Source organism: Pseudophryne corroboree, chromosome 3 (genome assembly GCF_028390025.1).
Source record: "Pseudophryne corroboree isolate aPseCor3 chromosome 3, aPseCor3.hap2, whole genome shotgun sequence".
Lineage (NCBI taxonomy): Eukaryota > Metazoa > Chordata > Amphibia > Anura > Myobatrachidae > Pseudophryne > Pseudophryne corroboree.
Genome location: NC_086446.1, coordinates 703346852 through 703370201, shown reverse-complemented (window position 1 = coordinate 703370201; position 23350 = coordinate 703346852). Strand labels below are relative to the sequence as shown.

Below are 23350 nucleotides of genomic sequence, written 5' to 3'. Positions count from 1 at the left end.
TCTAAGCAGCTCTTTAGGAGAGCCACCTAGATTGCACCCTTCTCGTTCGGGCACAAAATCTAACTGGAGTCTGGAGGAGGGTCATAGGGGGAGGAGCCAGTGCACACCACCTGACCTAGTAAAGCTTTACTTTTTTGTGCCCTGTCTCCTGCGGAGCCGCTATTCCCCATGGTCCTTTCAGGAACCCCAGCATCCACTTAGGACGATAGAGAAAAGTATGTGTATTAATATACTGTCGCCTGGCTGCCACCCAGAAAATTGGGGAGTGCCTAATATACACACTTTAGAATTTCACAACACATTGAGGAAGTAATACTCTAGCACAGTTTTATCATTCTTTGTATATGTGTATTAATACGTTTGCTTCATTTTTTGCTATATTTTCATGTCTCAACAAGGAGGAAACAACCAGAAAATACTTCTGTGCGGATGCATTCCAAATTAGCATAATAACATAACAAAAAATAACTACAGTGCGAAGTAAACTTAGATTTTATGTAAAAATTTGCAATTTTCATGTAAAAAAATGTTTCATTTAGTAAGTCTTCAATAATTTTACTTGAATTTGCCAGTTCATTACATGTGGACTTTGTATTTCTCATTAAAGCAACAATCCCACATGGAAGATGTATTTATTTTTTCAAAATCACAATTTAAGCACTTTTTAATCATAAATTTTATGTAATTTTCCTTAGATGTGCTTATTGGCGTCATGAGGTGGGTGCGGCCCGCACCCGGGTGTCACCCTTCCATGGGGTGACACCAAATAGAGCCGCACACCCGCACCCCCATCAGCACATCCTCACCCAGTGTCACGTCCGCGGCAGTGTGCACACCCCGCCTCCCCAGCAGTAAGCGCTGCTATCAATGCCGGTCCGCCAGACACACGCGAGCTAGTTTTAAAAACAGCTACTGAGCTACACACCCGTCCGGCGCCTACACCCCTGCAGAACACCGCCGCGGCCGGGTCTTGGAAAGCGCACACATCGTGATGTGATGACGTCATCGCGCATGCTAGTGCCGCTTGCCATGCTGGGAGGGAGAAGTGGGAGGGGACTGTGACCTGTAGAAGGAGTGCAGCCGCTGCGTTACAAGAGGAAGGACCGGCTCTGCAAGTGCGCACCTCAGTCTTCAGCAGCTATCACTCCCTGGATTCTGGCTTCTGCCGTTGAGTGTGATCAAAAGTTAGTATTTACAGTTAAAAAAATACACTGTCAATTAAATATATATATGTATATGTGTAAGTATGTGATGAATATCAGGACGGTATGTCCTATTTGAATTCACTGTTTACTAGTAACTATGGCAACCTTGGTTACAGCGTTAGCGCGTCAGCTGGACGGACCGGCGCTACGTCATTTCCGGAGAGACGGGGGGATGCGGCCGGGATCCGGGCGGCGTGGACTACGCTGGCGGGAGGAGTCATCCTGGTTTTAAGGTATTTATACAGCACTATTTGTCTTTTTCACTTATCCTGACGACGGGGCTGCGACCCCGAAACGTAGATCATGTGTGGTTGACTAATAAAAGTCTTTGCACTTTACCTTACTTGAATCAAGACTTGGAGTGCCGCCCATTCTGTTTCTATATATCCCTGGGCTGCTACCTGGAGGGAAGGCACCGTGAGCAAATTACTTTTATCCAAAGGGCATAAGAGTGCCGGGTCATTCTGGACTTTATATACAATTTGGATCCTTGCTATAGGTTCCTAATTAGAGACCAAGGCACCTTGAAGTCTCTACTGTTCATTCAGGATTTTCTTCACCTGCACCACTTTTTGCACAGTGCATTTGCACAAACCTGCACTAAGCACTTTTTCACAAGTTTTTTTGCACATTCTCCACGATCCAAGATGTCCGCAATGGATAAAAGAGCTATTAAAGGGGCTACCCATTTCTTACAATGCGACAACTCCGACACATTAAGCTTCTCAGAGGCAGAGGCAGAAAGCATTCTGTTTAAAATTTCAGCATTTGAAACGGATAGTGTCGCCACCAATGAAGACCTTTACAGAGACCTCCTTAAATTACGTAAACAAGAAATTGATTATCAATACCACGGCATGACTTTATCTGATTATTTCAGGGCAAAGCAAATACCAAGAGTGTTCCGTATACATAATATGCCCACCATAGGGAGATATGATGTAACTTTCTGCAAGAAATGGATTTCTATACTAAACAAGTGCTCAATGGATCTTCTACTGCTTGTTATAGAAGAGGCCACAAGAGAAATGAACTGCACTAAACAGAAAATTGAGGCATTTACTACGGAACATGGGTTAACATCATCGTCGCCCCCTGATTGGCTGGTTAAAATGGAAGGCGAACTGGAACAATACAAAATTAATCTCATTAAATTTAAAAAACAAAAATTAGTAAAAGTACAACAGGACTACTCACAACACAGGGTTTACTCCTGGTTATCTAACAGTGCGATGAGACAGACCCCAGGACGCCAACAGTTCTCGAGACGACGTGAACAACGTCCAACATATTCAAGCACCTCGGCTAGTGAGATGGAAGACAACACCACTGGACGCAATCAACAGTTGGCTGAAGTCCCTTTAGGGATACGTACCAGGGCCATAGCAGCAGGAAGAGGAGGACGTTCACGAGGCGAGGGGGACAAACGAGGAGGAAGACGAGGTCCCAGAGCAAATTCAAAACCTCCCAAGAGGGGACGCAACTAATTTTCAATCTTTCCTCCAAGGAGTTAACACCTACAGAAAATGAAGTTCTCAGTAAGGGTCTGGGTTTTATACCTACCAATTCTCTTGACCCAATGCAGTGGAAGATAGAGACATATAAATTGACACGTTCTCTCAAACTTAAGGAATATTTCAATAAAGCATCACCGGGTTCCAGGGCACCAGCAGCAGTAGACACCCCTGCGCAGGTGAGTCACCTGAGCAAATCTTCATTTGAACCAAGTTCAATTAACCCCTCCATCAGGACTTTCCATAGGATGATGGAAACTTTGGATAAAGAACCTTGTGCCAAACCACATCCAAATATGACCAGGGATGAATTTAAGGCTCTAAAGGATTTAGGCATGAGACGGGACATCGTCATCAGAAATGCCGATAAGGGGGGAGGTATAGTGGTTTTGGACACTGCGCAGTATAAAAAAGAATGTGAAAGGTTACTCTCAGATCGAGGGACATATGGTGATTTACAATCTGACCCAACGAAAGCCTTTAAACAAGAACTTGATTTATTCTTATCCAGGGCTGTAACGGAAGGTTTTATTTCTGTCTCTTTATCTAAAGCATTATCTAGAGATTGCCCCGTTGTACCTATCTTTTACTGTATTCCTAAACTGCACAAGGATGCACACAATCCCCCAGGCAGGCCTATAATTTCGGCCCGGGGATCGCTATGTGAACCCTTGGCAGTTTATTGTGACACATATTTGCAACCTTGTATTCAACAGACTAACACTCATCTAAAAGACACCTCCATGTTGTTAACTAAACTGGGGACAATGGGAGTACTACCATTACATACCAGTTTGGCGTCAATAGATGTTACCAGCCTGTATACATGTATTCCTCAGGAGGCTGGGGTAGAGGCAGTGAGGCGCCTTATTACCAATAATCCATTATACAAAGGCCCACATGTTGCATTCTTTCTGGAATTATTACAATTCACTTTGACGCATAACTATTTTCTTTATGACAAGAGGTACTACATTCAACGCACTGGTTGTGCGATGGGGTCTTCTGTGGCCCTGTCCTTCGCGAATACATACATGTGGGAGGTGGAGAAAGATTTATTTTTACAAGATAAATTCATAACGGATCATCTAAGAGGTTATTTCAGATATATAGATGATATACTCATCTTGTGGACGGGCACACAGGGCCAACTATTAGACATTATAGAAGGCCATAATCAATCATCTAGCCCAGTTAAATTCACAATGAAGTTGGATAAATCCACTATCAGTTTTTTAGATGTCAAAATCTCCATACAGGCAGGGATTATTAATACATCACTTTACGTTAAACCCACAGACAGAAACAATCTTCTTAAGTTTGACAGTTTTCACCCACGTGCAACAGTCTCAAGTTTACCGTATTCCCTACCGTATTTCCAATATCTAAGGGTTTGTCGGATCAACAGCATTCCAGAGACTAGGGATCTGGAGCTGACTAAAATGACAAATACATTTCTAGAACGAGGGTACCCGGCAGAAGAACTGCAGAAGGCCAAAATCAAAGCCCTTAAATTGACACGAGAACAATTACTGAGACCCAATAATAAGAAAGCACTGGAGGGCAAGTTCCCGTGGGTTACCCAGTACAATTCGAGTAGTACCCACCTCTCCAGAAGAGCCAAACAACTGTGGCCTATAGTGGCTTCAGACAAAGAACTGGGTGAGGTGTTTAATTCTAGATTGCTAATTAGCCACACGAGAAATAAGAGTATTAGAGATTATGTTGTAAAAACTGACATCTTTGATTTCGAGAAGCCCAAACGACATTTTCTAAGTAAGAGACAAGGATGTTTTCGTTGCAGTGGTTGCACGACATGTAGTTACCTCACCCAAGGCGACAAATTTAGACACCCGCATACAGGTAAAACATTTAAGATTTTACATCCGTTATCTTGCGACTCTAAATTTGTCATATACCTCCTCACATGCCCATGCGGGTTATCATACGTGGGCAAAACGGATTGTGCCTTCAAGACGCGAATGGCGCAACATAGATATGCTATACGAGAGGCCATTAAGAGCGGTGACAGTGAACAACCGGTGGCTAGGCATTTTGCCAAAGCCAAGCATAGCATGGCCACACTTAGATATAGAATAATTGAGCATGTACCACAGTCATTGCGGGGGGGTGACAGATCTAAAAAACTGCTGCAATTAGAGGCTAGATGGATACATAGACTTAATACTATCCATCCCAATGGCCTCAATGATTCTCTGAATCTAAGATGCTTTTTATAGAGTTATTAATGGTGTGACACTCCGTGAATGATCTCTGCAAGGGTATGGGTCATGTTTAAGCCTAAAGAAGATTGCTAGCTGTTATAATCATCCATTTATAAAGTAGGTCTCTTTGTATGGATCGCCACATCCAGACTAAGTAGGTCAGTAATGGATGTGGTAGGAAATGTACTTCTACTTGGTTTAGCTATAGAATAATCATGTTTTTATGCACTAGCATATTCTGTATTTTTTAACACGATTTTATTTTTTGTTTTTCACATTATGTATTTGATATGTTTTGCACACAGCACCGATTAGCTAGACAGAGAATATGTGTAAGTATGTGATGAATATCAGGACGGTATGTCCTATTTGAATTCACTGTTTACTAGTAACTATGGCAACCTTGGTTACAGCGTTAGCGCGTCAGCTGGACGGACCGGCGCTACGTCATTTCCGGAGAGACGGGGCGATGCGGCCGGGATCCGGGCGGCGTGGACTACGCTGGCGGGAGGAGTCATCCTGGTTTTAAGGTATTTATACAGCACTATTTGTCTTTTTCACTTATCCTGACGACGGGGCTGCGACCCCGAAACGTAGATCATGTGTGGTTGACTAATAAAAGTCTTTGCACTTTACCTTACTTGAATCAAGACTTGGAGTGCCGCCCATTCTGTTACTATATATATATATATATATATATATATATTTCTCTAACGTCCTAGTGGATGCTGGGGACTCCGTCAGGACCATGGGGAATAGCGGCTCCGCAGGAGACAGGGCACAAAAGCAAGCTTTTAGGATCACATGGTGTGTACTGGCTCCTCCCCCTATGACCCTCCTCCAAGCCTCAGTTAGGTTTTTGTGCCCGGCCGAGAAGGGTGCAATCTAGGTGGCTCTCTTAAAGAGTTGCTTAGAAAAAGTTTTTAGGTTCTTTATTTTCAGTGAGTCCTGCTGGCAACAGGCTCACTGCATCGAGGGACTTAGGGGAGAGATTTTCAACTCACCTGCGTGCAGGATGGATTGGATTCTTAGGCTACTGGACATAGCTCCAGAGGGAGTCGGAACACAGGGCTCGCCCTGGGGTTCGTCCCGGAGCTGCGCCGCCGACCCCCCTTGCAGATGCTGAAGATGAAGAGGTCCGGAACCAGGCGGCAGAAGACTCTCAGTCTTCATCAGGTAGCGCACAGCACTGCAGCTGTGCGCCATTGTTGTCAGCACACTTCACACAGCGGTCACAGAGGGTGCAGGGCGCTGGGGGGGGGCGCCCTGGGCAGCAATGTATAATACCTGTATGGCGAAAAATACATCACATATAGCCCTTGAGGCTATATGGATGTATTTAACCCCTGCCAGATATCTAAAACTCCGGAGAAGAAGCCCGCCGAAAAGGGGGCGGGGCCTATTCTCCGCAGCACACAGCGCCATTTTCCCTCACAGAAAGGCTGGTGGGAAGGCTCCCATGATCTCCCCTGCACTGCACTACAGAAACAGGGTTAAAACAGAGAGGGGGGGGCACTGATTTGGCGATATGTATATATATTAAAATGCTATAAAAGGAACACTTATATAAAGGTTGTCCCTGGATAATTATAGCGTTTTGGTGTGTGCTGGCAAACTCTCCCTCTGTCTCCCCAAAGGGCTAGTGGGTCCTGTCCTCTATCAGAGCATTCCCTATGTGTGTGCTGTATGTCGGTACGTGTGTGTCGACATGTATGAGGAAAATATTGGTGAGGAGGCGGAGCAAATTGCCTGTAATGGTGATGTCACTCTCTAGGGAGTCGACACCGGAATGGATGGCTTATTTATGGAAATTACGTGACAATGTCAACACGCTGCAAGCCGGTTGACGACATGAGAGGGCCGGCGAACAAATTAGTATCTGTCCAGGCGTCTCAAACACCGTCAGGGGCTGTAAAATGCCCATTTACCTCAGTCGGTCGACACAGACCCAGACACGGACACTGATTTCAGTGTCGACGGTGAAGAAACAAACGTATTTTCTTTTAGGGCCACACGTTAAGGGCAATGAAGGAGGTGTTACATATTTCTGATACTCCAAGTACCACAAAAAAGGGTATTATGTGTGAGGTGAAAAAACTACCTGTAGTTTTTCCTGAATCAGATAAATTAAATGAAGTGTGTGATGATGCGTGGGTTTCCCCCGATAGAAAATTATTGGCGGTATACCCTTTCCCGCCAGAAGTTAAGGCGCGGTGGGAAACACCCCTCAGGGTGGATAAGGCGCTCACACGCTTATCAGAACAAGTGGCGGTACCATCTACGGATAGGGCCGTACTTAAGGAGCCAGCTGATAGGAGGCTGAAAAATATCCTAAAAAGTATACACACACATGCTGGTGTTATACTGCGACCAGCGATCGCCTCAGCCTGGATGTGCAGAGCTGAGGTGGCTTGGTCGGATTCCCTGACTAAAAATATTGATACCTTTGACAGGGACAGTATTTTATTGACTATAGAGCATTTAAAGGATGCATTTCTATATATGCGAGATGCGCAGAGGGATATTTGCACTCTGGCATCAAGAGTAAATGCGATGTCCATATCTGCAAGAAGATGTTTATGGACACGACAGTGGTCAGGTGATGCAGATTCCAAACGGCACAAAGAGGTATTGCCGTATAAAGGGGAGGAGTTATTTGGGGTCGGTCCATGGGACCTGGTGGCCAGGGCAACTGCTGGAAAATCCACCGTTTTTTACCCTAAGTCACATCTCTGCAGAAAAAGACACCGTCTTTTCAGCCTCAGTCCTTTCGTCCCTATAAGAGTCATATCTGCCCAGGGATAGAGGAAAGGGAAGAAGACTGCAGCAGGCAGCCCATTCCCAGGAACAGAAGCCCTCCACCGCTTCTACCAAGTTCTCAGCATGACGCTGGGACCGTACAGGACCCCTGGATCCTACAAGTAGTATCCAAGGGGTACAGATTGGAATGTCGAGAGGTTTCCCCCCTCGCAGGTTCCTGTAGTCTGCTGTACCAATGTCTCCCTCCGACAGGGAGGCAGTATTGAAAACAATTCACAAGCTGTATTCCCAGCAGGTGGTAATAAAATTACCCCTCCGACAACAAGGAAAGGGGTATTACTCCACACTATATGGTGGTACTGAAGGCTAGGTGAGACCTATTCTAAATCTGAAAAATTTGAACACTTGCAAGGGTTCAAATCCAGATGGAGTCACTCAGAGCAGTGATAGCAAAGAACAAGGGGACTATATGGTGTCCCGGGACATCAGGGATGCTTACCTCCATGTCCCAAAATTTGCCTTTTCTCACCAAGGGTACCTCAGGTTCGTGGTACAGAACTGTCACTATCAGTTTCAAGACGATGCCGTTGGATTGTCCAAGGCACCCCGGGTCCTTACCAAGGTAATGACCGAAAGGAGGATTCGTCTTCAAAGAAAATGGACGACCTCCTGATAAGAACAAGGTCCAGAGAACAGTTGGAGGTCGGAGTAGCACTATCTCAAGTAGTTCTACGACAGCACGGGTGGATTCTAAATATTCCAAAACCGCAGTTGTTCCGACGACACGTCTGCTGGTCCTAGGGATGATTCTGGACACAGTCCAGGAAAAGGTGTTTCTCCCAGAGGAGAAAGCCAGGGAGTTATCCGAGCTAATCGGGATCCTCCTAAAACCAGGAAAAGTGTCAGTGCATCATTGCACAAGAGTCCTGGTAAAAATGGTGGCTTATTACGAAGCGCTTCCATTCGGCAGATTTCACGCAAGAACTCTTCAGTGGGATCTGCTGGACAAATGGTCCGGATCGCATCTTCAGATGCATCAGCGGATAACCCTATATCCAAGGACAAGGGTGTCTCTCCTGTGGTGATTACAGAGTGCTCATCTTCTAGAGGGCCGCAGATTCGGCATTCAGGATTGGATGCTGGTGACCACGGAGGCCAGCCTGAGAGGCTGGGGAGCAGTCACACAAGGAGTGTGATCAAGTCTGGAGAATTCTCTCCACATAAATATACTGGAGCTAAGAGCAAATTTATAATGCTCTAAGCTTAGCAAGACCTCTGCTTCAAGGTCAGCCGGTATTGATCCAGTGGGATAACATCACGGCAGTCGCCCACGTAAACAGAAAGGGCGGCACAAGAAGCAGGAGGGCAGTGGCAAAACTGCAAGGATTTTTCGCTAGGCGGAAAATCATGTGATAGCACTGTCAGCAGTGTTCATTCCGGGAGTGGACGACTGGGAAGCAGACTTCCTCAGCAGGCACGACCTCCACCCGGGAGAGTGGGAACTTCATCGGGAAGTTTTCCGCATGATTGTGAACCGTTGGGAAAGACCAAAGGTGGACATGATGGCGTCCCGCCCGAACAAAAAATGGGACAGGTATTGCGCCAGGTCACGAGACCTTCAGGCGATAGCTGTGGACGTCCTGGTAACACCGTGGGTGTAACAGTCGGTGTATGTGTTCCCTCCTCTGCTTCTCATAACCAAGGTATTGAGAATTATAAGACATAGAGGAGTAAGAACTATACTCGTGGCTCCGGATTGGCCAAGAGGGACTTGGTAACCGGAACTTCAAGAGATGCTCACAGAGGACTAATGGCCTCGGGAGCTAAGAAGGGATTTGCTTTCAGCAAGTACCATGTCTGTTCCAAGAGGAACCGTGGCATCGGCCTTTAAGAAAGGACCTGCTCCAGCAGGGACCTTGTCTGTTCCAAGACTTACCGCGACTGCGTTTGACGACATGGCGGTTTGAACGCCGGATCCTAAGGGAAAAGGCATTCCGGAAGAGGTCATACCTACCCTGGTCAAAGCCAGGAAGGAGGTGACCGCACAACGTTATCACCACATGTGGTAAAAATATGTTGCGTGGGTGAGGCCAGGAAGGCCCCACGAAAAAATTTCAACTAGGTCGATTTCTGCACTTCCTGCAAACAGGAGTGTCTATGAGCCTCAAATTGGGGTCCATTAAGGTTCAAGTTTCGGCCCTATAGATTTTCTTCCAGAAAGAATTGGCTTCAGTTCCTGAAGTCCAGACGTTTGTCAAGGGAGTATTGCATATACAGCCCTTGTGTGCCTCCAGTGGCACCGTGGGATCTCAACGTAGTGTTGGGATTCCTCAAATCATATTGGTTTGAACCACTCAAATCTGTGGATTTGAAATATCTCACATGGAAAGTGACCATGCTGTTGGCCCTGGCCTCGGCCAGGCGATTGTCAAAATTGGCGGCTTTGTCTTACAAAAGCCCATATTTGATTTTCCATTCGGACAGGGCAGAACTGCGGACTCGTCCCCAGTTTCTTCCTAAGGTGGTGTCAGCGTTTCACCTGAAACAACCTATTGTGGTGCCTGCGGCTACTAGGGACTTGGAGGACTCCAAGTTGCTAGACGTTGTCAGGGCCCTGAAAATATATATATATATATATATATATATATATATATATATATATATAAACCACAATAACGGCACACAGGGGTTTAAGAAATAATCCGATTCCACAGCAGTTTAAGCCAACGTTTCAAAGTTTTATCTTTTTCGTCAGGGCTACAAAAGTATACTAAAACAATCTTACCTTTTATTGAAAAAACACCCAGTGCACCTTCCCGCCGCCATTCTGCGGCGCTGTAATACTGACGTCATTCCGCCGGAGACACCAGACCTCCAGGCTCCTTTGGATGACGTATGTGAACATACCCGTCACCTAGCAACAGTATAAACATTAAAACAATGTAAAATCCAAGTACCTACACAACCAACGCACTGATACTATTATACTGGCTTCCAAAATACATAACCTCAATTAAAACAATTTAAATTGAGCATTTCATTCAACCCTTTCGGTGCCAGCGTGTTTAAACGCATGATCCAACGAGACTCACACTGCAAAAGTTTTTTACCCCGATCACCTCCCCTGATAGATCTGGGGACGTGATCAATCATTCTATATCTTAGTGATGACAAATTATGATGTGCTTCCAGGAAATGTCTCGCCACAGGTTGATCGCTCGAACCTGTGCTGATGGCTTTTCTAATAGATGACCTGTGTGCAGCCATTCTTTCTTTAAAGGAACATTCCGTTTTCCCGATGTACGAATACCCACACTGACAGATGATTTGATATACAACAAAAGACGAATTACACGTCAAGTGAAATCTAATCGTATAAGTCTTGCCCGACTGTGGATGCTGGAATGTATCACCCTTCAATAAAAAGCCGCAGGTTGTACAACCACAGCCAAAGCAGCCATTCCTCTTTTGTAAAAAATGTGTAGGTTTTTTAGAGACTAAGTCTGTGACATCTGTCTTAACAACAAAGTCTCTGATGTTCCTACCTCTCTTATAACAAGACATCAGATGTGTGTTCCTCAGCCCTAACTCCGGGTCTGACTTAACAGATGACCATTGTTTACTGGAGTGTTTCTTAATACTCTTACTCCCCACTGTGTAATTAGTGACCCAAGGTAAAATGTCCCTCTTCTCCCTTTTATTCCTATCACATATTAGACGATCCTTGTGGTTGGTGGCCAGAACTTTCTGTTTAGCCTTCTCTAATACCTCTAATGGATACCCCCGTGCTTGGAATCTAATAATCATCTCCTCCATTTGACGCAGGGCAATATCACGGTCACTATTTACTCTCCACACTCGCAATAATTGAGAATAGGGCAAACCAGTTTTTAATGGAATAGGGTGGAAACTCCCAAAATGCAACATATTGTTCCGATCAGTGGACTTCCTAAATAAGGATGTCACCAATTTCCCCTCCTCTAGTTTAATATTCACATCAAGGAAATTCACCTCATCCTGACTGATCGAATATGTGAATTGATGAGGTGAATTTCCTTGATGTGAATATTAAACTAGAGGAGGGGAAATTGGTGACATCCTTATTTAGGATCCATTAGAGGTATTAGAGAAGGCTAAACAGAAAGTTCTGGCCACCAACCACAAGGATCGTCTAATATGTGATAGGAATAAAAGGGAGAAGAGGGACATTTTACCTTGGGTCACTAATTACACAGTGGGGAGTAAGAGTATTAAGAAACACTCCAGTAAACAATGGTCATCTGTTAAGTCAGACCCGGAGTTAGGGCTGAGGAACACACATCTGATGTCTTGTTATAAGAGAGGTAGGAACATCAGAGACTTTGTTGTTAAGACAGATGTCACAGACTTAGTCTCTAAAAAACCTACACATTTTTTACAAAAGAGGAATGGCTGCTTTGGCTGTGGTTGTACAACCTGCGGCTTTTTATTGAAGGGTGATACATTCCAGCATCCACAGTCGGGCAAGACTTATACGATTAGATTTCACTTGACGTGTAATTCGTCTTTTGTTGTATATCAAATCATCTGTCAGTGTGGGTATTCGTACATCGGGAAAACGGAATGTTCCTTTAAAGAAAGAATGGCTGCACACAGGTCATCTATTAGAAAAGCCATCAGCACAGGTTCGAGCGATCAACCTGTGGCGAGACATTTCCTGGAAGCACATCATAATTTGTCATCACTAAGATATAGAATGATTGATCACGTCCCCAGATCTATCAGGGGAGGTGATCGGGGTAAAAAACTTTTGCAGTGTGAGTCTCGTTGGATCATGCGTTTAAACACGCTGGCACCGAAAGGGTTGAATGAAATGCTCAATTTAAATTGTTTTAATTGAGGTTATGTATTTTGGAAGCCAGTATAATAGTATCAGTGCGTTGGTTGTGTAGGTACTTGGATTTTACATTGTTTTAATGTTTATACTGTTGCTAGGTGACGGGTATGTTCACATACGTCATCCAAAGGAGCCTGGAGGTCTGGTGTCTCCGGCGGAATGACGTCAGTATTACAGCGCCGCAGAATGGCGGCGGGAAGGTGCACTGGGTGTTTTTTCAATAAAAGGTAAGATTGTTTTAGTATACTTTTGTAGCCCTGACGAAAAAGATAAAACTTTGAAACGTTGGCTTAAACTGCTGTGGAATCGGATTATTTCTTAAACCCCTGTGTGCCGTTATTGTGGTTTATATGTGAGGATCTCGCTAAGGGTCTTTAAATGAGCACCGGGGTAAGTAAAGTTTGTATTGGAGTGCCGGCCTGGAAAAGCTCTATATATATATATATATATAATTCCAGGACGGCTGGAGTCAGAAAGTCTGACTTGCTGTTTATATTGTAGGCACCCAAAAAGCTGGGTGCTCCTGCTTCTAAGCAGACTATTGCTCGTTGGATTTGTAGTACAATTCAGCTTGCACATTCTGTGGCAGGCCTGCCACAGCCAAAATCTGTAAATGCCCATTCCACAAGGAAGGTGGGCTCATCTTGGGCGGCTGCCCGAGGGGTCTCGGCTTTACAACTTTGCCGAGCAGCTACTTGGTCAGGGGCAAACACGTTTGCAAAATTCTACAAATTTGATACCCTGGCTGAGGAGGACCTGGAGTTCTCTCATTCGGTGCTGCAGAGTCATCCGCACTCTCCCGCCCGTTTGGGAGCTTTGGTATAATCCCCATGGTCCTGACGGAGTCCCCAGCATCCACTAGGACGTTAGAGAAAATAAGATTTTACTTACCGATAAATCTATTTCTCATAGTCCGTAGTGGATGCTGGGCGCCCATCCCAAGTGCGGATTGTCTGCATTACTTGTACATAGTTATTGTTACAAAAAATCGGGTTATTATTGTTGTGAGCCATCTTTTTTAGAGGCTACTTCATTGTTATCATACTGTTAACTGGGTTCAAATCACAAGTTGTACGGTGTGATTGGTGTGGCTGGTATGAGTCTTACCCGGGATTCATAAATCCTTCCTTATTGTGTACGCTCGTCCGGGCACAGTACCTAACTGAGGCTTGGAGGAGGGTCATAGGGGGAGGAGCCAGTACACACCATGTGATCCTAAAAGCTTGCTTTTGTGCCCTGTCTCCTGCGGAGCCGCTATTCCCCATGGTCCTGACGGAGTCCCCAGCATCCACTACGGACTATGAGAAATAGATTTATCGGTAAGTAAAATCTTATTATTTTTTTTATTTTTTCCCCCGCTAAAGATTGTATTGAAATCAGTACCATTTATTTGTACCAAATAAACTGTTAATTTCAATATAATCCAGTATTACTTCAAGTTAAATATATATATATATATATATATATATATCAGTGGCGTCATGAGGAGGGTGCGGGGGGTTGCTGCCCGCACTCAAGTGTCACCCTTCAATGGGGTGACACCAAACAAGAGATGCACTTGCACCTGCTGGGGTGGGGGGGGGAAATGCAATCATAACTGTGCCGCGGCGGAGTCTTCTTGTTGCAGGCGGGAGTATAAGATTTTGAGTCGGCGAGAGTGCGATTGTAACTGCAGTGCCCTGTTTGCCATCCGGCACCAAGCACTACACATACGATCGCACCCCCGCCGACTCAAAATCATATACCCCTACCTGCAACAAGAAGACTCCGCCGCGGCACAGTTATGATTGCATCCCTCCCCCTGCAGGAAGAGGAAGACTCCGCCGCGGCCGGGTCTGTACATCATCGCGCCGCCACTCCGCCGCTTGCGCTGCTGGGACTCAGGGAGAACTGGGAGGTGGCTCTTGTGGCTTGCTATTCTCCTCACCCCCGCCAGCCACATTCTGCACACTGCAGCCGCCCACGTTCTCCGCTGCCCAGGGCCTTCAACTCTGCACCGCCGCCGACTACACCCCCCTCCACTGCTCAGGTACTCTTACCCTGTTTCCCTATGTCCCTGTCCCTCTCTCTGTCGCTGCTGTCCCACTCTCTGTCACTGTCTCTCTGTCACTGACCCTGCTGTCAATCTCCCTGGCCCTGAATTGTGGATCATACCTTGTGGCATATGTGAATTTTGTCTTCATCTATGTTGCGTAATGTGAATTTCTGCTCATTCGGTGTGCTATAATGTGAATTTCGGCTCATTCAGTGTGCTATAATGTGAATTTCGGCTCATTCTGTGTGCTATAATGTGAATTTTGGCTCATTATGTGTGCTATAATGTGATTTTCGGCTCACACTGTGTGGTATAACTTCACCCGGCTCCATAGCAGTGCATGGTAATATGGACGAGATTGTCCATATTGGCCTGCAAGCATAAGCGACCCGGCACCAATGATGAACGAGCGTGGGGCCGCGAATCATTCATCGTTGGTGCCTACATACTGAACGATATGAACTAGTTCTCATTCATTAATGAACGATAACGTTCATATTGTGCAGTTATATCGCCTAATGTGTAGGTGTAATGTGTAGCTGTTTATGGACCTAATTCTGGTCGCATTTCATTTTAGCAATAATCGCAATTGAGCGATTTTTGCAAAAATATGCCACGGTAACAGTGCGCATGCAATCAAAGTGCGCTTTCATCCCTGAAGGACTGCACTTTCATTGACAGCGGTGGACAGTGCCGTAACTACGTGTATGTCAGGTGCGCCCTGAGGGCGCAATGGCCCCCATTCCCTAAAGTCAGCAGCTTGTAATGAGTCAAATTGACTCATTACAAGCCACCTGTGCCGGAGGAGGAGAGGAGCAGCAGCGGAGAAGGAAGAGGAGGGAAAGGTGGAGGGAAGGAGCTACAGCAGCGCTATGTAATTGGCGGCAACGCCGCTGCAGCTGTTCCTCTCATTCCACATAGGCTGGCCGCCGCTGCTGTGAATGCTGGAATGCGCTTCCCTCATCCCAGCAAGCACAGCAGCGGCAGCCAGCCAATGCGGGAGGATAGGGACAGCTGCAGCGGCGCCGCCGGCAATTACGGTGCACTGCTGCGGCTGCCTCCCTTCTCTTCCTTCTCAACTGCCCCCGGAGCTGCCAGCACCGAGGAGCCTGACTGACTGAGCCAGCGGAGAAATGGTAAGTATAATCTATTCTGTCTGCCGTAATGTGTAAAAAGGAGGCGCTGTCTGCCGTTATGTGTAAAAAGGGGACGCTGTTTGCCGTAACGTGTAAAAGGGGGATGCTGTCTGCCGTAATGTGTAAAAAGGGGAATCTATCCACCATAATATGTAAAAGGGGCTCTACCTGGTGTAGTGGCGCTACTGTGTGGCGTAATTTGAATAATGGAGACTACTGTGCACCGTAATATGAATTGGTATTATTTTGTGGCCACACCCCTTCCCCATGAAGCCAAGCCCCTATAATTTTTGCGCGCGCCTACGTTGCGCACTGCCCCTGTTTCACATACAGGTTGGTGCCAATGCCCTATCTTGCACACAGCATTAAAATGTCTAGTTACGCCACTGGCGGCGGGCATTGAGGGCCGGCGTAACTGCGAAAGGGGGTCAGAGCTTTTTTGGGGCGGCTACATGACATCACACGCGCCCACTGCAACCCAAAAATTGGCGGTGCATCGCCTGCATACGCAGCCTAGCTACATCTGCAGGGTGTCATCCTTAGTTTCTGCTTCAGTGATGGGATCTCAATTATTTTGTGATCGCATCGCTGGATGCCAATTAGCATGCTGGATGCACCCCAGCATGCTACAGAAATGATTGCAGATTCTGCTTTTCGCAGAATATGCAAACCAACCTGAATAGTGTCCTATGTCACTACTATTGCCATCGCATTCAGTGATATACAGGAATTATGATTTACAAGTAAAACTAGTACAAAAACAATACTAAGGATTCCGTGTGGTGTGATATGGAAGGAAGTCCATGGGGGGTGACACCATGAATTACCACACCGGGTGACACCAACCCTAGTGACGCCTCTGGATGTGCTTATATGAATCATTGGGGGTCATTCTGACCCGATCACATGCTGCAGTGTATTGCAGCGGTGCGATCGGTTCAGTACTGCGCATGCGCCGGCGCATGCCACACGGCCTAAGGGCGTCATTGCCTAGCGATCGCCTCTGCCTGATTGACAGGCAGAGGTGGTCGATGGTCGGGAGGGGGCTGGCTGGCGGAGTTAAGCTGCCGTTTAGGGGGCGTGGTCCGGCCAACGCAGTTGTGGCCGGACCGCTGGTGGGGTGGGCCGCGGCAGCAAACAGGTTCTCCCGGCCAGCCGCAGGAGCTGCGCTGGCTGGGAGGTACACCTGAAATGCAAAAGCATCGCCGCTGTGCGATGCTTTTGCATTTCAGCAGGGGGGGGGGGGCACTGACATGCAGGGCGGACTAGCGCTGTGCTGGGCGTCCCCCCGCAAGTCTGAGTGCCTGATTGTAGCTGTGCTAAATAGAAGCTGATGAACGTGTTCACTGAGGACCACGTAGCCGCCTTGCACAACTGTTCAGCGAACGCGCCTCGGCGGGCCGCCCAAGAAGGTCCAACAGACCGAGTAGAATGGGCTTTAATAGCAGCAGGAGCTGGAAGACCAGCCTGCATATAGGCTTGTGCAATCACCATTCTTAATCCACCTGGCCAAAGTTTGCTTATTCACAGGCCAGCCACGTTTGTGAGAACCAAAAAGGGTATCTGACTTTCTGAGGGAGGCAGTCCTCTCTAAATATGGAGAGCCCGTACCACATCCAAAGACCACTCTTTGGAGGACAAACCAGAAGAGACAAAGGCCGGAACCACAATCTCTTGGTTAAGATGAAAAGATGACACCACCTTAGGTAGATAACCAGGGCGAGTTCGAAGAACTGCCCGGTCCCGGTGAAAAATTAGAAAGGGTGGACGACAGGACAAAGTGCCTCAGTCCGGCACCCTCCTAGCAGAGGCAATAGCCAGTAAAAACACGACCTTAAGTGTAAGACTTTTAAGATCCACAGACTCAAGAGGTTCAAATGGAGACTCTTGTAGGGCACTTAAGACAACAGGCAGATCCCATGGAGCCACAGGAGGGACATAGGGAGGCTGAATCTGTAGAACACCCTGAGTGAAAGTATGAACGTTAGGAATAGATGCAATTTTCCTCTGAAACCACACTGACAAAGCAGATATATGAACCTTGAGGGAGGCCAGATTAAGGCCTAAATCTAGGCCTTGTTGCAGAAAAGCCAAAAGCCTAGAAGTTCTAAACGAATAGGCATCATAATTCTTAGCAGCACACCATGTGAAGTAAGAGTTCCAGACCCTGTAATAAATCCGTGCAGAAGATAGTTTGCGGGCCTTCAACATAGTTTGAATAACTGCCTCAGAGAATCCCTTGGCCCTCAGGAGTGAAGCTTCAAGAGCCACGCCGTCAAAGCCAGTCTGGCCAAGTCCGGATGGACACAAGGGCCCTGAACGAGGAGGTCTGGGCTTTGAGGAAGTAGAAGAGGATGCTCTATCAATAGACCCTGCAGGTCTAAGAACCAATGCCGTCTGGGCCACGCTGGAGCGACAAGAAGTAGTAGTCCTCTTTCTTGCTTTAACTTCCGCAGTACCCTGGGCAGGAGTGACACTGGAGGGAACACGTAAGGCAGCCGAAAGTACCATGGAATTGCCAGTGCATCCACGAACGCTGCTTGAGGATCCCTTGTCCTTGATCCAAAGATTGGAACCTTGTGATTGTGTCGAGACGCCATCAGGTCCACATCTGGTAGGCTCCACTTGTCCACTAGGAATTGAAGAATTCCTGATGAAGACTTCTCTCTCTGGCGTGAACGTCCTGACGACTGAGGAAATCTGCTTCCCAGTTGAGGACTCCGGGGATTAACACTGTCGATATTGCTGGCTGATGGCGTTCTGCCCAACGGAGGATTTTTGATACTTCCAGCATTGCCATGCAGCTTCGAGTGCCACCTTGATGATTTATGTACGCCACCGTGGTAGCGTTGTCTGATTGTACCTGAACAGTCCTGTTCTGTACTAGAGGCAGGGCCAGTGTCAATGCATTGAACACTGCCCGCAATTCCAGAATGTTTATTGGGAGGAGAGACTCCTCCCTGGTTCACCGAACCTGGAGAGAGTGTTGCTCCAACACCGCGCCCTAACCCCACAGTCTTGCATCCGTTGTCAGGAGGACCCAGTTGGAAATTCAGAAGGGATGGCCCCTGCTCAACTGTTGGTCCTGTAGCCACCAGCTCAGTGACAGATGAACCGCCGGAGTCAAGGAGATCATTTGAGACCTGATCCGATGAGGTAGGCCGTCCCACTTGGAAAAGATTCACCTCTGCAGAGGGCGGGAATGAAATTGAGCATACTCTACCATGTTGAAAGCCGACACCATGAGGCCTAGTACTTGCATCGGCGAGTGTATCGACACTCTTGGACAAGAGAGGAAATATTTGATCCTGTCCTGAAGTTGCAGGACTTTCTCTGGAGACAAAAACAATCATTGGTTGTGTGTGTCCAGTAGAGCCCCCAGGTGCACCATGCTCCGAGCAGGGACCAGCGAGGACTTTTCCAGTTGATTAGCCACCCGTGGGCTTGAAGGAATTGGACCGTCTGTTACAGATGACTGAGGACAACCTCTTGGGAGTTCGTCAGGATCAGCATGTCATCCAGATACGGCAGGATCCTGATTCCCTGATGGCGGAGAAGAACAGTCATCATGGCCATGACCTTGGTAAAGATCCGAGGGGCCGTGGCCAAGCCAAAAGGCAGTGCCTGCAATTGATAATGTAGGTTGCCAATAGCAAACCTCAGGTATTGCTGATGCGAAATGGCAATAGGTATGTGCAGGTAAGCATCCTGTATGTCCAGGGATACCATATAGTCTTTGGGTTCCATGGCCAGCACTATAGAGTGCAGAGTTTCCATATGGAATTTGGATACTCTCACAAACTTGTTCAATGATTGAGGCTGAGTATAGGCTGGAAGAACCCATTTGGTTTCAGAACTAGAAACAAGGTTGAATATTATCCCCTGCCTCTCCGAGACAGAGGTACCGGCACTACCACTCCTATATCCAGGAGGGCCTGTACCACCAAGCGTAGAGCTTGCGCTTTTAACGGATCCGCAGGGATAACCATAGTACAAAATTGGTGAGGGGGACGTCTCTCTTGAAAGAGATTGCGTACCCGTGAGAGACAACTTCTTACACCCAGGCGTCCGAAGTGGTCTTTAACCATGCCTGGTCGAACTGCAGAAGTCGGCCTCCCACCCTGGGATCCCCCAGGGGGATGCTGCCCGGTCATGAGACAGGCTTGTCTTGTTTGGAAGCAGGCTGATGGGTGGCCCAGGATTGTTTAGATTTAGGCTTCGTGATTTTGGAAGCATGAGCCTGTCGCGGATACGCCTGACCCTTTGCTTTCCCTGGAGGTCAAAAGGAATGAAAGGTGGTATTCTTAGCCTTTGGAGCAGAAGGATTAGTATTTGGGAGACACGCAGTCTTGGCAGTAGCCAAGTCAGTTACAATCTTGTTCAGATCATCCCCAAATAGGATGTCTCCCTTAAAAGGGAGCACCTCCAAGGTCTTTTTGGAGTCCAGGTCCGCCTTCCAGGACCTCAACCACATAATTTGACGAGCCAGGATAGACGTAGTATATGCCTTGGCTGCCATTACACCTGCATCAGAGGCCGCATCCTGAATATAGTGGGAGGATGTGGTAATATAAGACAGATATTGTGTGGCAGTGTCAGAAAAATCCTGAGGCAGCTCATCCTCAATTGCCTGAACCCATGCTTCAATTCCTTTTGAAGCCCAGGAGGCTGCCATAGTGGGTCTATGTACCATACCAGTAAGAGAGTAAATAGACTTCAGGCAACCCTCCACATGCTTATCCGTCAGTTCATTCAGTAAGGTGACAGTGGTGACAGGCAGAGTAGATGACATCACAAGATGGGCGACATGAGAGTCCACCGGCGGTGGAGTTTCCCACTTGTTACTCAACTCCGTATGGATAGGATAACGAGCTAGCATCTTTTTAGACAGGAAAAATTTCTTTCCTGGAGACGACCAGGATTCCTGACGTATGTCAATTAAGTGGTCAGAATGTGGTAAGACTACCTTAGCAACCTTATGACATTTGAACTGATCAGGTTTTTTAGACGCAGTAGTAGGCGCGATCTCATCTATTTGGAGAATCAGCTTAATAGCCTCCACTAGGTCAGGAACATCAACCTGGGTTGTAGATTCCTCATCAGAAGCAACTGTATGAGTGTCTGACAGATCAGTATATTCCCCATCCTCATCGGAAGAATTATCTGAAATTTTAGTGGATTGTGAGGAAGAAATGGCCCTTTTAGATGACTCCTTGGCCCCAGAGGGGCGTGGGGTAAACTTTTGTCTAACCAAGGATTGATTTAATTGTTGTAATTCGGTAGACAGAGTATCCACCCAGGGCGGATTAACTCCAGGGACAATATGTGGCTGCAATGGCACAGGAGGTCCCATAGGGGGCACAAGACATGTCACAAGTGTAGTCAGCATACTTGAGAACGCTGCCCAAGGTGAGTCCTGATTGGCCACAGGTGCTGCAGGTAGACCGGGTGTATGGCACTCAGCACCTGAACCAGCAGCTAAAACTTCCCCCTCAGGTAAATCCGTGGTGCCAGTACTGCAGGATGCAGAAGCATCCACGGATTTCCCGCCCTGTGTGGTAGAGATTATTAGGAAAGTAGCCGTAGCGCGTAACGGTACAATATAGCCAGACAAACATGATATCTGCAAAAAAAACCTATGTTATGTGACAGTAAACACAGGACACAAAACAGAGGATTTAAGCGGTATGAGGTGACTGAAACACACAATAAAAATACCAATTGTACATTATGTGTAACACTATATATATATATATATATATATATATATATATATATATATATATATATAAATGGGACCCTGACGCACCTAGCCCCTCAGGGTACAGAATATAGTGATAGCAATATGTGATACAGGAGAATGGAATCCCACACAACAGCTACAGGCACACTCAGTCACATGTACAATGCAGAAGTTATTACATATAAACAATAAAACTGCACTGGACTAGTAATTTACATATAACTATGTAAGAGTATAGATATAACAATGCACAGTAGATACTGTATGTATATCACAGAATACTTGTACCAAATATTCAGATAGCAGTACACTTGTTCTTAACTAACACTGTCTGAAATGACGTGTAGAATACTTAAGTGTCTGTAAATGCACAGCGCTGATGAGACAGGTGGCTTTACAGAGGAAAAAGGGGGGGACCTGGAGTGCACATCCTATTACTAAAGATATCAAGAGGTGCTATCATGTTGAGGCTTCTAATACTATGCTGGAGGAAGAGAGATGCAGATGCACACTCTTAGCACTAAGAACTCTGTTGGTGCCTCGGATCAAGATCCAACTCTACACCCCAATGTATTCCCTGAGGAATCCCAGTGTACCCCGCTGCAGAAATGTAAGATAAAGTATCCCTTTAATGAATATGCCTCTAAGACAGAAAATGTAAACATTTTATTTGGCAGTTTTCTTTCAGTCGGGTGAATGAATGAATAAATAAATGGAAAAGTAACATTATTTATCTCTCTTGTCAGATGGACATATGCAATATACTGAAATATGTACAAACTGTTAATGCAAAGACCATTCAACTATCAAGATTTTTGCTTGTTTTTTAGAAAAAAGTACAACTTTCAAAACCACTATACATGACAATTGAATTAATAAGAAACAAGCAATGCTTCTGATCTGGTATTCCCAGCTTCTGAAGCCAGTCATCCAGACGGTTGTCAAGAGTAAGACTTATCATGCATTTTGTTCATAATGTCCATGTTAGCATTTCCTTAATGTCATTAGAATTTCTATGGTCATGCGCTCAAGTCAATTATAACATGTTCGTATATTTGCGTAGCTCCCTTAAAACTTGAAGCAAACAGGAAGTCGTGTTTGTCTATGGACACATGTGTGAAGGACCTGGGCGCTTGGATATTCAACTCCTGAAATTTCACAAACTTTCCCTTATCCACATCCCAGTGAAACACCTGGGTGAAGGAATAATCGCTCCCCAGAATGGCATATTTGTGGTTGTTAATTTGTAAAGGTTGGAAGACCATCGACCCACGAGATGGCATCCTTTGGATATCAGAAATCATTGAACCTCCTTCCCATTTAATAACCCTGGAATCCCCAATGAAACGCGTTAGGCAAAGATAGACATCATCCTTGTTGGAAAAGTGTTTAACGGCATACACATCCTCTGTGTCTGGAATTTCCGCATGCTTAGAAAAATTATTGTACTTCTTGTTCCACTGGTAAATAATCGGACGTTGAGAGCTACTAGAAAGAATCAGGTGTGGTTTGTTTACAATCTCAAGGTACTCCACATCTGTGTCACGATACCACATGTGCACAGACTGGTGGGAATAAAATCCATTACCATTCCACTTGTAAATTGTAGTGCAACCAGCTTTTGAGCTGTCAGCAACCACAAAATACCAATTGTCATCTATCCTGAAAGTCTCAATATCGTTGGGTTTGCGAATCTTGATGACCTCGATGTCTTGAATCTTGATAAATTTGTTTGCAAAAATGTCTCTTTTGTAAATGTGGGAACCACCAAACAGCTGGGCGACTATAACATAAAGCTGCTTCTCAATGACTATGGGCTTGCAGACCACGGTAGACATGCCTGAGGGTGCAGAAAG

At 46.2% G+C, this 23350-nt stretch overlaps 1 protein-coding gene and 1 long non-coding RNA gene across 3 annotated transcripts in view; one reads left to right on the top strand and one right to left on the bottom strand.

The window, feature by feature from the left end:
- The first annotated feature begins 1055 nt into the window (after window positions 1-1055).
- LOC135056647 (uncharacterized) lies at window positions 1056-22323 on the top strand. Its single transcript, XR_010244037.1, has 4 exons — window positions 1056-1184; window positions 1322-1438; window positions 5358-5474; window positions 22241-22323. It is a non-coding gene; the product is annotated as an uncharacterized LOC135056647 (long non-coding RNA).
- The window catches only part of LGI1 (leucine rich glioma inactivated 1), a 60616-nt gene continuing 59407 nt past the window's right edge, over window positions 22142-23350 (bottom strand). For both annotated transcript variants that reach the window (XM_063962083.1, XM_063962084.1), the window contains one exon: window positions 22142-23334. In XM_063962083.1, coding sequence (XP_063818153.1) covers window positions 22514-23334 — 821 coding nt within the window. In that variant the 3' untranslated portion in view covers window positions 22142-22513. The remainder of the gene's footprint in view (window positions 23335-23350) is intronic.